This window comes from Olea europaea, chromosome 22 (genome assembly GCF_002742605.1).
Source record: "Olea europaea var. sylvestris chromosome 22, O_europaea_v1, whole genome shotgun sequence".
Lineage (NCBI taxonomy): Eukaryota > Viridiplantae > Streptophyta > Magnoliopsida > Lamiales > Oleaceae > Olea > Olea europaea.
Genome location: NC_036258.1, coordinates 13,044,298 through 13,057,489, shown reverse-complemented (window position 1 = coordinate 13,057,489; position 13,192 = coordinate 13,044,298). Strand labels below are relative to the sequence as shown.

Genomic DNA, 13,192 nt, shown 5'->3' with positions numbered 1-13,192 from the left:
ATGGATTAATCCTTATTTTGAAGAGTTAACCCCTAAAATTATGCTCCAGTATGCTCTTGAAATTAACATGCTTCACTCTCTATAATTAAATGATTCAAAGTGTTTCAATTTTCAATCTAAAAAATTAATAAAATAAATCTATAGAAAAGTTATTTAAAATGAATGATAGAGAAAAAAAGTGTGAAATATAAAGAGTTTATTACATTATTTCAAATGATAGAATATACTAGAGAGTCTCCAAGTCAAATACAAATTTCTCTATCATGAATATAAATGCATGATGTATGAGGTTTCGGCAAGAATTGACATCTGGAAGGAGTTGCCACCAGCCACATGTTATCCATCCAACGTCGCATGCCCAAGCAGAATAGACAACAACCCACACAATCTGCAAATAAAACTTCAAAATACAGTGCACAAATTTCACGCTACAATTCATCTCCAAAAACCCCAGCAACTTCATAATCTTTCCAAATCATGGCATCTGTGTCCGCAATGAAATCCCGCCTACACAAAGGTGACACTCTGTATGGCCTCTTCCTCTGCAGCTTCTCTCCAGTCCTCGCCGAAATCACTGGCTATGCCGGCTACGATTTCGTAGTTGTAGACATGGAACACGGCCACGGCGGCATCTCCGACGCCCTCCCTTGCCTGCACGCCCTCTCTGCCACCGCCACACCCGCCATACTCCGGCTACCTGAGTGTTCATCTACATGGGCCAAAAAGGCCCTTGATTTGGGCCCACAAGGCCTCATGTTTCCAATGATAGACAATCCCTACTTGGCCCAACAGGCCGTGTCTTACTGCCGCTACCCGCCCAATGGGATTCGTGGGGCGGCCCATCCAATTATCCGGGCCTCCAAGTACGGCATTGACGAGGAATACTTGACAAAATGTGAGAATGATTTGTTTATCATGTGTCAAGTTGAGTCCATGGAAGGTTTAAGGAATGTAAAAGAAATAGCTTCAGTTGATGGGGTGGACTGTATTCAAATTGGGCCATTGGATCTAAGTGCTAGTATGGGCCAACTATTGGATCCACTAAATGAGAAGGTAAAGTCCATGATGAGTGGAGCAGAAGAAGCAGTTATTGGGCTAAAGTCTAAGAAAGGAAATGGTTCAAATGGGCCTTACTTGGCTGGGTTTGCAATGCCAAATGATGGGCCTAATGAGTTGAGGGCTCGTGGATATGACATGGTGTCTGGTGGAGTTGATATTGGGCTTTACAGGAATGCTGCACTGGATGATGTAAAGAAGTTTAAAATGGGTCTTAATCTGACAAAGTGAAATAGATGCAACTGCTGATGTCTCTAGTTTTGTAAATATTGAGAGTAAATAATCCTTCTATTTCATCCATGTAGCTGCTTAGATTAGATTTTCCGAACTCCTAATAGATCTTTAATTGTGTCTTATTCTTTTCTCTCTTTTAATTGCAATTTAATTTGTTTTTTGAGATTTTGTTTAATAAGTGTCGCAGAAGATTGTTCCAAGGATTGTTAACGTGATATTGTTTCTCAATATCACTCAAAAAGAACAAGATACCGGTGATAATTTGAAATCACAAAGGCAAGAAGTAAACACCACAAAAGGAGGCAAGAAAGAAACCAAAAACACAAAATTAATCACCGGTTTTGGTACACAAAGTCAGCTGAATGGTAACCATTTTTCTCTTCTTCACACAAAAAATAGCTAGGTTTGTAACCATATAAGTAGGGTTAGATTGTGGTTTTAATTGGACCAATAACAAAGCTAAATGGGCCAAGATTTAAAGGCATCCAAGAGATAATATAAATGAGTTGGGTAGAGCTTTTTGACTTTGTTGTTGATACTTATTTCACTTATCGGCCGAAACCTACGAAATATATATTCACACATTAACATTATGGCCAGAAATTTATTGGATATCAAAACCCAACAAATCTCTCCCTTGATGTCCAATAAACTTACAAGCAATTAAAACAAACAATTTGTACTTGCATAATCAAGATAACTAATAAAATTGGGATCACAGACCTTATCTCGTGTTTCCAACCTCCACACATATCATACTTGCTCCATGTATTCACCAGAGTTAAGGTCAAGAACATATAAGTAGAAGCAAATATTCACAGTAATCAATCAAGAATAAATAATCATGCAATGAAGATTAATATAGGATAACACAAACAGATCTTTTCAAAAATCACGTCACATAGAACAACAGATTAACACCAAGTTAATCAAATACACGGACAAACACATGCAACAAATGGATAAATGACCATGTGAAAAGATCTCACAACACTTATCCTATCCCATTTTGTGTTGCTCACACTTCGAGAACACATATATCCTCTCATCGCTTAATATGCTTACTAGACTGATCACTCAACTCATGCCTAATTGGTAAACTACTACAGATCCTAAGTCCATGGATATTTCTCTGTTACCACGTTACTTCTCCCAACCTACATGGATAATAGGTCTCCATCTAATAGAAGTAATAGAAGTGCATCTCTCATACTCTACCTGATCAGGGTCTTTTCACAGATAAATGATTCTAAACATTTAATCACCTCACCACTCTGGATCCAAATGTCACACTCCACATTCTAGATACAAACCACAATGTAATCTATACTTCACCTTACCAAAAGACATACAACACACTGCTAATGCATCCCAAATCATTATGCATAAATACAATTACACCAAGTAATAAATTCACTTTAATTTATGCAGTTACACACACAAACAAATTGAAAGCGTAACATTTCAACCACACCAGAATTAAGCAATCGCATACATAAAAAAATGATTACACATAGATGTACATGCAGTAACTAGGTTCACTCTCAATAAAGCTCATTAGGGTCATCACTCGACCTTATAGCCAAATTCATCCCACTCCTCATTTTACCCTTCTGCTTTTCTTTTTTCTAAGGACAGTCCCTAATAAAGTGTCCAAACTTATCACAACTGTAACATTGTCTACCACTAGACTTATCCTCTTCCTTGCCCTCATTTTTACCACCCTCATCACTTGAGTCACTGTTCGAATCACTACTATCTTGAGTTCTACTCAAATTCATTTGCTTAAATTTCTTTCTACTCCTCACCATATGTAACTCACCACTCCTCTATTTTTTTTTCAGCCTTAATTTTCATCTCCTTACTCTTAAGAAAGTCTATGATAATCTCGGGTGTTAAGGTATCCTTGTCATACTTAATTGTGTTCTTAACCCCCATATATGAATCATGCATTGAATTAAGCAAAATAATGACCTTATACATTTCAAACACCTTTGCATCACAATTAATAATCTTTTGAACAAGTTTGTTAAAAACATCCAAATTGTTTTTAAGATTCTTTGAAGGATTCATTTTAAAACTAAAAAATCGTTTAAACTAGTACAATTTATTAGGAGTAGACTTAAGCAAATATAAGTTCTCCAACTTTTGTTAAAGTTCTTTTGTAGAATCAATTTTTCCAACCTTTCTTAAAACAGTGTTAGATAGGTGTAAAATAATTGAAGTGTAAGCAAATTCATCATATTTCTCTTTTTGTATTTTCGTCAATTTTGTAGGAAATTTGTCATCTATGATTTTAGAAATTTTTTGTTGAACTAAAATTTCCTTCATCCTTTTGTTACCAAATTGAAAAATCTCATTTCCCATTGAAAATTCTAACTTCGAAATGTGAAGATATTTTGAGAAAACTGAACAACCAAATGCATAGATAAGTCACACAAAATAATCTTAAGGCTGCAATATACACCGTTTTAGATCCTAATGTTTCTTAAAATTTGCGATCTTAGATCAAGGGAATGTTCAGACGGGTCAAGTTCAGGTGTTCAAATAGGATAATCAATGCAACACGAATATATGTTAACAAAAATTCAAATTCTCATTCAATGTAATCTCACACAGTAACTATATGACAGTTAGAACACAAAATCGGTTACCCACTTGCGATCAAATTTTATACTTTAAATATGACAAATAACTCCTAAATATCTAGCACAAGCAATGTTACTCCCACACAGTAATCACTAATCACAGTCCAAATGTCAACCCATATGATGACGAGCTAATGCTGAAATTTAAACTAGGATAAGCCAATATACCAGAGTTGACCAATTCGAGTTCATAAATTACGAGAGATGGGAATTTATCACTTTAGGAATACCACTATTTGTCAAAGTCTCTAAAAATTATACTTTAAATATGACAAATAACTCCTAAATATCTAGCACAAGCAATGTTACTCCCACACAGTAATCACTAATCACAGTCCAAATGTCAACCCATATGATGACGGGCTAATGCTAAAATTTAAACTAGGATAAGCCAATATACCAGAGTTGACCAATTCGAGTTCATAAATTACGAGAGATGGGAATTTATCACTTTAGGAATACCACTATTTGTCAAAGTCTCTAAAAACTACAGTAACCAATTAAGCAAAAAGAAACCAAACGCGAACGTGCAAAGGTATAATTTTTGGGCAGTTTCTGGACAGCTTTTTTGATCTGATATTTTCTTCGTTTCTACCAATTTTTTGGACATTTTTCAATAAGTTTCACAAGCTAAATCCACCATCTTAAAGCTCTGACACCAAGTGTTCGTCAAAATGGTGTTTTTGGGACTCAGTTCAATGTTATATTTCTCTACCAAACAACCAATCCAACCGGCTCCAATCCACAACCAATATATTCATCTCGATTGCTTTTCAATATCTCCCATAAATGATAAGATAACGGTGATGATTTGTAATCATAAAGATAAGAAGAAAACACCACAAAAGGAGGCAAGAAAGAAATTAAAAAAACAAAGTTAATCATTGGTTTGGTACACAAAGTTAGCCAGATTTTTCCTCTCTATGGCAACTGTTTTTCTCCTCTTCACACACAAATCACACATACAAACGGCTAGGGTTGTAACCATGTAAGTAGGATTAGTTTAAGCTTTTAATTGGACCAATAACAAAGCTAAGTGGGCCAAGATTTAAAGCTATCCAAGAGGTAATATAAATGGGAAGGATAGAGCCTTAGGACTTGGTTGTTGAAACTTATTTTCCTCATCGACTGAGATCTATGAAATTTATATTCCCATGTTAATATCATAGCACGAGATTTACTGGATGTCAAAACCCAACAACAAGAATACTTTGTATGGAACCATCAAACATATAGTTCGCTGTACTGGAAGGTGCTGCTGGATCACCTACTATTGTTGTTGGTATCGGCTTCTGGATATGCTTATGCTTTTACTGATGCTTATGGATCACTTGCAGAATCAAACCCCAAAACAGATAGGTTTGATTGGCCTGGCCTTGGGTGCTGGATCGAATGATGGTCAGGGTCGAATTGAAAGCTAAGCAGTGCCAATATCTGCGGGTTCCATAATTCTCTTTCTTCCACATAGAGGAAATAGGGTAATTCGTTGGTATACTATATATATATGTATTTTAAAACTTCTTATAACGACTTATGCATTCTGTTATCATTTCCAATCGGGCGATCCATTAATCCAACTAGTGGAGGATTATAAATGGATCGATTTTTCGGGTATAGATTGTTAGAAGAACCTGTACTTGTTCGTCGGACCGTTGCTTCTCAATTTGTAAAGCCCGCTGATACGCTCATAGAATCAAACATGTTTCTGAATTTGGAGCCTTAGTCCATCCACATAACGAGACTCCAATTGCTCTTTTCCAGTTTTGCTTGCTGGGCCCTTTTTCCTTAAAATAGACACAAATATTTTCGAAAATGGAAACTTGGAATTTTTTTTTTACCCGATCCCACTTTTTCATAAACTCTTCTTTTTGTATTGCATCAGAACTGGTCAAGAATGGATTCTTCTACATGCTTTTCATCATCACTTCTAAGGTCACATTTAAAGCTCTCTGTAAGCATACTGATGTAACTAGTTTGGAAGAGGAAGATCTAAGGTTTTAGTTGGGAGTACCTCAAGATCCACGTAAGCTTAAAAATACATAAGTGTAAATACTTTATGGCTTAGCAACAACAATAACTATCATGAACATTACTCATCTCCACTGAGGATACAAAGGGAAATAATAAAAGCTAATAAGAGAAACAAACAGTTTTCACCATTCTGTACGCTAATGAAAGGAATTCTAAATTAAAACATTAATTATTCTTGGCATATATAACCCCTTACATAAGGGCGTCCAAAATGGATTGGACACCCTTATATGCACCCCTATTTACCCCAAGAATATTCCTTAAAACATATCCAATAGTTAGCCTATATTTACAATGCTAAGAGTAGACTTTTCCAAATTTTTTAAAAATGGAGGGAGTGTCTCTATAATTGTCGGAAACTTCAGGAGAGGTCTATGAAATTTGGTCCAACTTTTTCCTATTTGAAATTCTGACCCTTTTATTATTGGCTCTTTTGAATCAACTTCCAACATAAGATTTCGCTGTCCTAATAATTAAGACTCTGGATTCCAGCAACCTAAGTAGCATTGTACTGTCGTGCTTGGATTACTTTATCAGAAATGAATCCTAGTATCTCTTTAAATTTGGAGTCACTCACTGGTTTGATTTCTAGAGTTCGAGGTGGCACTTGTACTGGTGCAGCTTCAGATCCCTTAGAAGTTGTGATTCTTAGAGCTATGCATTTGCTTCAAAATGAAAACGGATTTGGAAACTAAGGTGTTGACCCCAAAAAGTGCGCCAACAGATGTCGGTCCCACCCGCGCTTGCGTGGGCGAATGTCCAACACACTAAGACACGTGGACGGTATAAAACGAGCGGTTCAAAGGGCGTGGGAGTAGCCCAACGACATGGGACGATGACGTTCGGAATCCGACGGGTTGTTCGTGGTCCGATTGTACAATAATTACCAACCGGTGTTCACAAATGTATATGTATATGTGTATAAACTCGATTTGTGTATTGCGAGTAAAATGAGAGAGTTGAGTAAATGTAGTTCTTAGTATTGATTCTTACATTAGTATTTATAGTAGTACATATGAAATGGGAGCCCTTGGATGAAGTGGCACGTGGCCTCATCTCTTTAGTTCAAACATCTTTTCCTAGGTATGGGGCTTGACTTGCTAGCTTACGGCGCATTTATTGCTTGTGCAGGGCCTCCATGCTAGTGACAAGACTTGACCTTTATGCTTATGACAAACGTTCCATCAATCATTCGAATAAGATCTGTGCAGGCGATCTCTTGGGAGAAGTAACCATGGAGGATGTTTCTTTGTGGTTCAGAGGCTTGCGCATCAGCTTCGGGGCTTCGGCCATTTGTCATGATACTTCTACTTGAGGGCCTCAGCTGCTCTCAATAGGTTCCAGCAGCCTGGCTTCGGTTCGTAGGCCTCTGTCAATGGGCCTCGGACAAAAAGAAGCCTCGATAGATGGACTTCAGCTCGAAGCAGTTCGGATGTAGCCCACCTCAACATTGTGTGCCACCTCGGCAGGAATGCCACGTGGATCGCCATGAGTGGGCCATTGTCCCAGGTAGGTTGGCCAGGTGTGACAACACGCAACAATAGTTCCCCAAGTCTAAGTATATTCATTTATGTAATGCGTGGACTTTAATGGAGTAAAAATTGAAAGAATTTTTGAACCCCAAATAATAGTCCCCCAAGTCCAAGTATAGATATTTATATGAGAGGAAGCCGAGGTGGTTGAGGAACCGAACCTGCGAGGCTTGTTGCTGAATGATGAAGAGGGAGCTGAGGTGGCTGAATGTAGAGATGAAGCCGAGGTCCAATGATAATGATTGTGCCTTGATAGCTGAGCCAATGATTTGATGTCTTGTGCTTGTTTTCGAGGAAAAGCGGCTGAATCGTTACGACTTCCAAGGCGCCTGCTGCTGTCGTATTAAAAACGCAATTATGAGGGCAGCTGGCGCTTCTAGAAGCAGACGCGCTGGAAGAGGTGCGTGGGCGACACGCATGAATCTGAGGCATAGGATTGAAAAACCCTTTGAATTCAACGCCTCGGATTGGATCTGAAATTGAGGGCTCAGATTGAGTGAGATTCGATCTAACGGCCGGGGTTCGTCCTGGACCCCTATAAAAGGTGAGGAAATCCCATTTTTTAGGATTTTTGAACACTTGCACTCTGATATTCTCTTAAATTTTCAAATTTTTCCGGCGTCGAGGTTGACTGTAATTTCAATTTCCGGCCAATCTCCATTTGTGTCGAATTCCCTTAGGTATTTTTTGCAGAAAATACTATTTTACTGTCTTTTTACTGAAAAAATGGAGTCCACTTCGGGTAGAGAGCTAGTGACAGTGACGTCTTTAGACTATGGGGTCGGTCAGATGGGGGAGTCCGAGGTGGATAGGTATGCCATGACCGAGGACCCTGTAGATTATACCCAGGAGTGGGGAGGCGTCTAGGGTACCTTCGAACATGACGTGGAAGAGGTTGGGGGAACTTAGGGAGAGGTATAGTGTACCCCACTCTATAGAAATGTTAGTCCCCGAGCCGAATGAGCGGGCCTGCTATCCGAGGCCCGGCTGCGTGGTCGTCAGTGAATACCTGTTCAAGGCAGGTATGCGTCTACCTCTACACCCCTTCTTCAGGGCGGTGCTTAGGAACTTTATGTTGTCGCCGACCCAGGTTCTGCCGAATGGGTGGAGCCAGCTGGTCAGCTCGTACTTCCTGTGGAAGGAAGTGTCACTTGGGGAGGACATGCCTCTCCATGTATTTATGACCCTGTTCCAGCCTCGGGTGATTGGGAAGGAGTCTAAGGGGTGGTACTACCTCACGCCTTGGGGGGCTCACACACCTTTTGTGGTGGGACTTCCTTCCTCTATCAAGGGGTGGAAGGAGTCTTGCATTTGGGTGCGAGGTAAGTAGCAATCAGTGGAGGGGGACAAAGCCCTTACTTGCACCGTGCTGACCCAGTACTACGAAGTTCATAAGTCTCCCAGACCCTACTTGTTTTCTAAAGCCAAGGTTTGAATTTGTCTAACTGTTGGGACTTCCTTTGTAGATAGTAGTACGAGGTTCGAGCTCAGCCGCGAGGAGTTCGAGGTAATAGAGGACATCTACAGGAGGCCTCTAAAGCTTCGCCACTTCGACCACTTGATTGACAGGAGTCGTTATTTTCTGGACTTTGAGGTGATGGCATCTAGAGGTACGAAGCTCCCACAGTTACAATTTTCTTGTCCTTTTGTTCTGATACTGATGCTGACCTAATGTATTGTGCAGATAAATTCAAGAAGAGGGAGTACCCAGCTCCAAATATGGCTTCCATTTTGAAGGCCACTTCTACTGTGAAGGCGAAGCCTCTGAAGCCGGGCTCTAGTGGGGCGAAGGAAGTCCGAGGCAGGGTTGAACGCCTATCCAAGGACTGTACTCCGCAGGCCTCGGCGGAGGCAACACCTCAGAGGCAGGAGAAGCCGAAGGAGCCTCGGGGGAAGGAGAAGGTCCCTGAGGAGCCAAAAAGGAGGAAGCTGGTGCATATCTCCAGCTCGGCTGGGAAATTCGGGACCTCTGTGTCCCATGAGACAAAGCAAACTGGTGAGCCGAAGTTGCTTGCGGTCGCCTCGAAGGCCATCAAAATTGAGATGGTTAGAGAGGCAGAGGCCGAGAAGGCTAGAGCAGAGGCTACTAGGCGAGCTTCGGAGGCTGTTGAGGAGGAGGCTGCGAAGCAAAAGCCGATCCGTGAGAAGGGGAAGTCTCCGAGCTTCTTAGCTGGGAGGGAAGAGGCACTGGCCCCGACCTTGGTGGAGGCTCTCCCTGAAGAGATCCGAAGCGCCACTGAGAACTTCTACAAGTTCTGGACAGAGAGGTGGCAGCTGCATGCCTCCACTTGCGATGCCACTGATTTGACAAGGGCATTAGTAAGCCAGAGCATCAGGACTTTTGGCCTCGCGCTTGAATGCAGGGAGGCCCTTAGTGAATTTCAAACAAGGATCCAGGCCTCGGAGGGGAAGATGGCCTCCCTCGCAGAGGAGTTGAAAGCTGCTAAGGCCGAGGCTGAGGAAGCCAAGGCCCAAAAAGTTGAAGAAACGGTGAAGCTTGAGTCTGCACTGGCCCAAATCGAGGCCTTAAAAAAGGAAGTATACGAGTCACAGTGTGAGGTGGCCTCCTTAACAAAGAAGGTGGAGGTCTCCAATGAGCACCAAAAGGTGACTGCTGAGGCCCTGGAGAAGGCAAATCTCTTCTTGACAGGTGCTCAAGACGCCTATAAGTATCTGGAGGGCCAAATAAAGTGGTACGTGGACGATGCCTCTCATGCAAGGGAAGAGGCCCAAACTACGGGGGAGGAGGCGGTGATGGAATACATCGCCAACTTCCATACAACTAAGGAATATAAGAGCTTCAGTGCATACTGGAGGAACTTCGCCTATGCCAAGGTGATGGAGCGGGCGGAGGAGCTGTATCCCAACTTGGATCTGACTCAACTCAGGTCTGAATTTGTGGATGAGGTTCCTCAGACCCCGGCTAAGGAGATGCAGGGTGATGAGGCAGCTGATGTCGAAGCCCCAAGTGCTGAGGCAGAGGAAGCAACTACTGATGCCCAAGTTGCCGAAGCCCTAAGTGTTGAGGCGCCTCCACTATCTAGCCAGGCTTAGACTAGGTTTTCCTTTTCAGTACTTTGACTGTAATGGCCAGAGGCCCTCCTTTGTAATCCCTTTTGAATATTAATATAATGTTTTTCTTCATTCATTGTTGTTCTTTATCCAAGTTTTTGTGCCTCGTTAAACAAACGAACTGGAAGTTGATAAGAACGCGAAGTAAATAACTTTAACTTGGTACCTTGACTTCAATCAGTCATATGTATGAGCCTCGGACTTGAAATTAGCGAACATAACTTAAGGAACTGTGTGAGCCTCGGGCTTAAGCAAATGAACAACTTAAGGAGATGAACTGTGTGGGCCTCGGACTTAAGCAAATGAGCATAACTTAAGGAGATGAACTGTGTGAGCCTCAGACTTAAGCAAATGAACATAACTTAAGGAGATGAACTGTGTGAGCCTCGGACGTAAGCAAATGAACAACTTAAGGAGATGAACTGTGTGAGCCTCGAACTTAAGCAAATGAACATAACTTAAGGAGATGAACAGTTGGAGCTTCAGACTGTAGCGATGGTGGCTTCTCCCGTTGGCATTCAGCGAGGCCAAAGGGAGGCTGTGCTAGCGCCTCGGAGTTCAAGCGAGGTGGCCCAGAGGTGAGTCCGAGCCTCTCTTTCGAGGTGACTACGCATCCCAGACATGGTGGATGGTGCAGTCATGTTGAGGCTTCTCCCCTTGGTGTTCAGCAAGGCTAAAGGGAAGGGATGTGCTACAGCCTCTCCTCCTAGGTGACGACGCAGTATGACACGTTGATTTAACCAATGAATTTTATTGAATCGTAGAAATATTACAAACGCTAGGAAATGTCATCCAGCATGTTGGTACAATTTATTGATAATTGATCCTGAGGTGCTTAATGTTCCATGGACGAGGTTGTGCCTTGCCGTCCATGTCTTCAATCCAGTAGGTGCCAGGTCGAACTTCCTCTCTAATTTTGTATGGGCCTTCCCAATTCGGGCCTAGAGAACCGGGACCAGGCTCTTTTGAAGATAGGAAGACCCTTCTGAGTACAAGGTCGTTGATTCGGAATGACTTCTTCTTGACTTTGGAGTTGAAGTACCTTGTCATTTTTCTTTGATAGGTGCCAAGCTTCAGCAGGGAGTCGTCTCTTCTCTCTTCAATGAAATCGAGGTCGAGCCTTCGAAGCTCGTCGTTAGTTACTTCGATGAAGTGCAGATGTCGTGGAGATGGAAGTTCGACCTCCACGGGGTTCATCGCCTCAGTCCCATATGCCATGAAAAAAGGGGTCTCCCTAGTTGGGGTCCTGGTTGTGGTTTGGATCACCCAAAGTACTTGGGGCAGCTCATCAACCCAAGCTCCTTTGGATACATCAAGCTTCCTTTTTAGGACGTGCTTGATGGTCTTGTTTACGGCTTCCACTTGGTCATTTGCTTAAGGGTGGTGGGGTGTGGAGAAGTGCTTCTTTATGCCGAGCTCCTCACATAGTTCTCTGACCCTTTTGTTGTCAAACTGTCTGCCATTGTTTGAGACGATCGAGTAGGGAATTTCGAACCGGCAAATAATATTTTTCCATAGGAACTTGGAAGTGTTGGCTTTTGTGATTTTTGCCAGTGGTTCAGCTTCGACCTACTTTGTGAAGTAATCAATGGCCACTATTACGAAACTTGCACCTCCTCTACCCTTAGGTAGGGGACCTATGAGGTCCACGCCCCATTTTGAGAAAGGCTAGGGGCTGGAGACTGTAGTCAAGTCCTGTGATGGTTGTCTTTGCACGTGAGAGCATCGTTGGCATTTATCGCATTTTCGTACGAATTCAAGGGCATCCCGTTTCAGTGTAGGCTAGTAGTACCCTTGCCTCAGTATTTTTTGTGCCAGAGATAGGCCTCCGAAGTGGTTGTCGCACACTCCCTCGTGGATTTCTCTTAGTATGTAGGTAGCATCTTTCCCTCTGGCACATCGTAAGAGTGGAGAGGAGAAGCTTCTCTTGCAGAGAATGTCATCAATGAAGAGGAAGTGGGCCGACCTCCTTCTTAGCTTATAAGCCTCATTCTTGTTGGTGGGCAGCACTTGGTCCTTCAGATATGCTATGATCGGTTGCATCCAGGTGGGAGTTCCTGCGACCCACATGACATTGGGGGCCTCGATCGAAGGCAGGAGGAGGTGCTCAATAGGCACTACTGTGAGTAGCTCTGAGTCTTTGCTACTAGCAAGCTTCGAGAGTGCATCCGCATGTGTGTTTTCAATGCGGGAAATCTGGATTAACTCGAACTTTTCAAAGGACGGGATGAGGTTCATCACCGTTTTCAAATAGGAGGCCATCGTTTTGTCTTTGGCTGAGAAGTTACCATTGACCTGGCTAACAACTAGCTGGGAGTCACTACTGATGAGTAGCCTTTTTACTTGCATTTCCTTGGCCAGTCTGAGGCCCGCAAGGAGTGCCTCATACTCCGCTACATTATTGGTGGCTTTGAACCCGAACCTCATCGTCGAGGTGAGCTTGTGACCCTCGGGGCTGATGAGGACAACACCGGTGCCTGAGCTGAGCTCTCCAACTGAACCATCGACGAAGAGGCTCCACGTGGGGGCTCAATGGGTTCCATAATTGCATCCACCTCGGGTAGGTTAGCGAATTCAGCCACAAAGTCAGCTAAGGCTTGCCCCTTGATGGCTGCCCTA

General features: G+C 42.4%; 1 protein-coding gene across 1 annotated transcript; it reads left to right on the top strand.

Moving 5' to 3' along the window:
* The first annotated feature begins 294 nt into the window (after positions 1-294).
* LOC111371746 (2-keto-3-deoxy-L-rhamnonate aldolase-like) lies at positions 295-1,412 on the top strand. Its single transcript, XM_022993886.1, has one exon. It carries the CDS (start codon positions 478-480, stop codon positions 1,285-1,287), a length of 810 nt encoding a protein of 269 aa, XP_022849654.1. The 5' UTR covers positions 295-477; the 3' UTR covers positions 1,288-1,412.
* Positions 1,413-13,192: the final 11,780 nt, after the last annotated feature.

Bases quoted from the DNA above. Each gene is read 5' to 3' on its own strand.
- LOC111371746 (XM_022993886.1), top strand. From the start codon at position 478: ATGGCATCTGTGTCCGCAATGAAATCCCGCCTACACAAAGGTGACACT.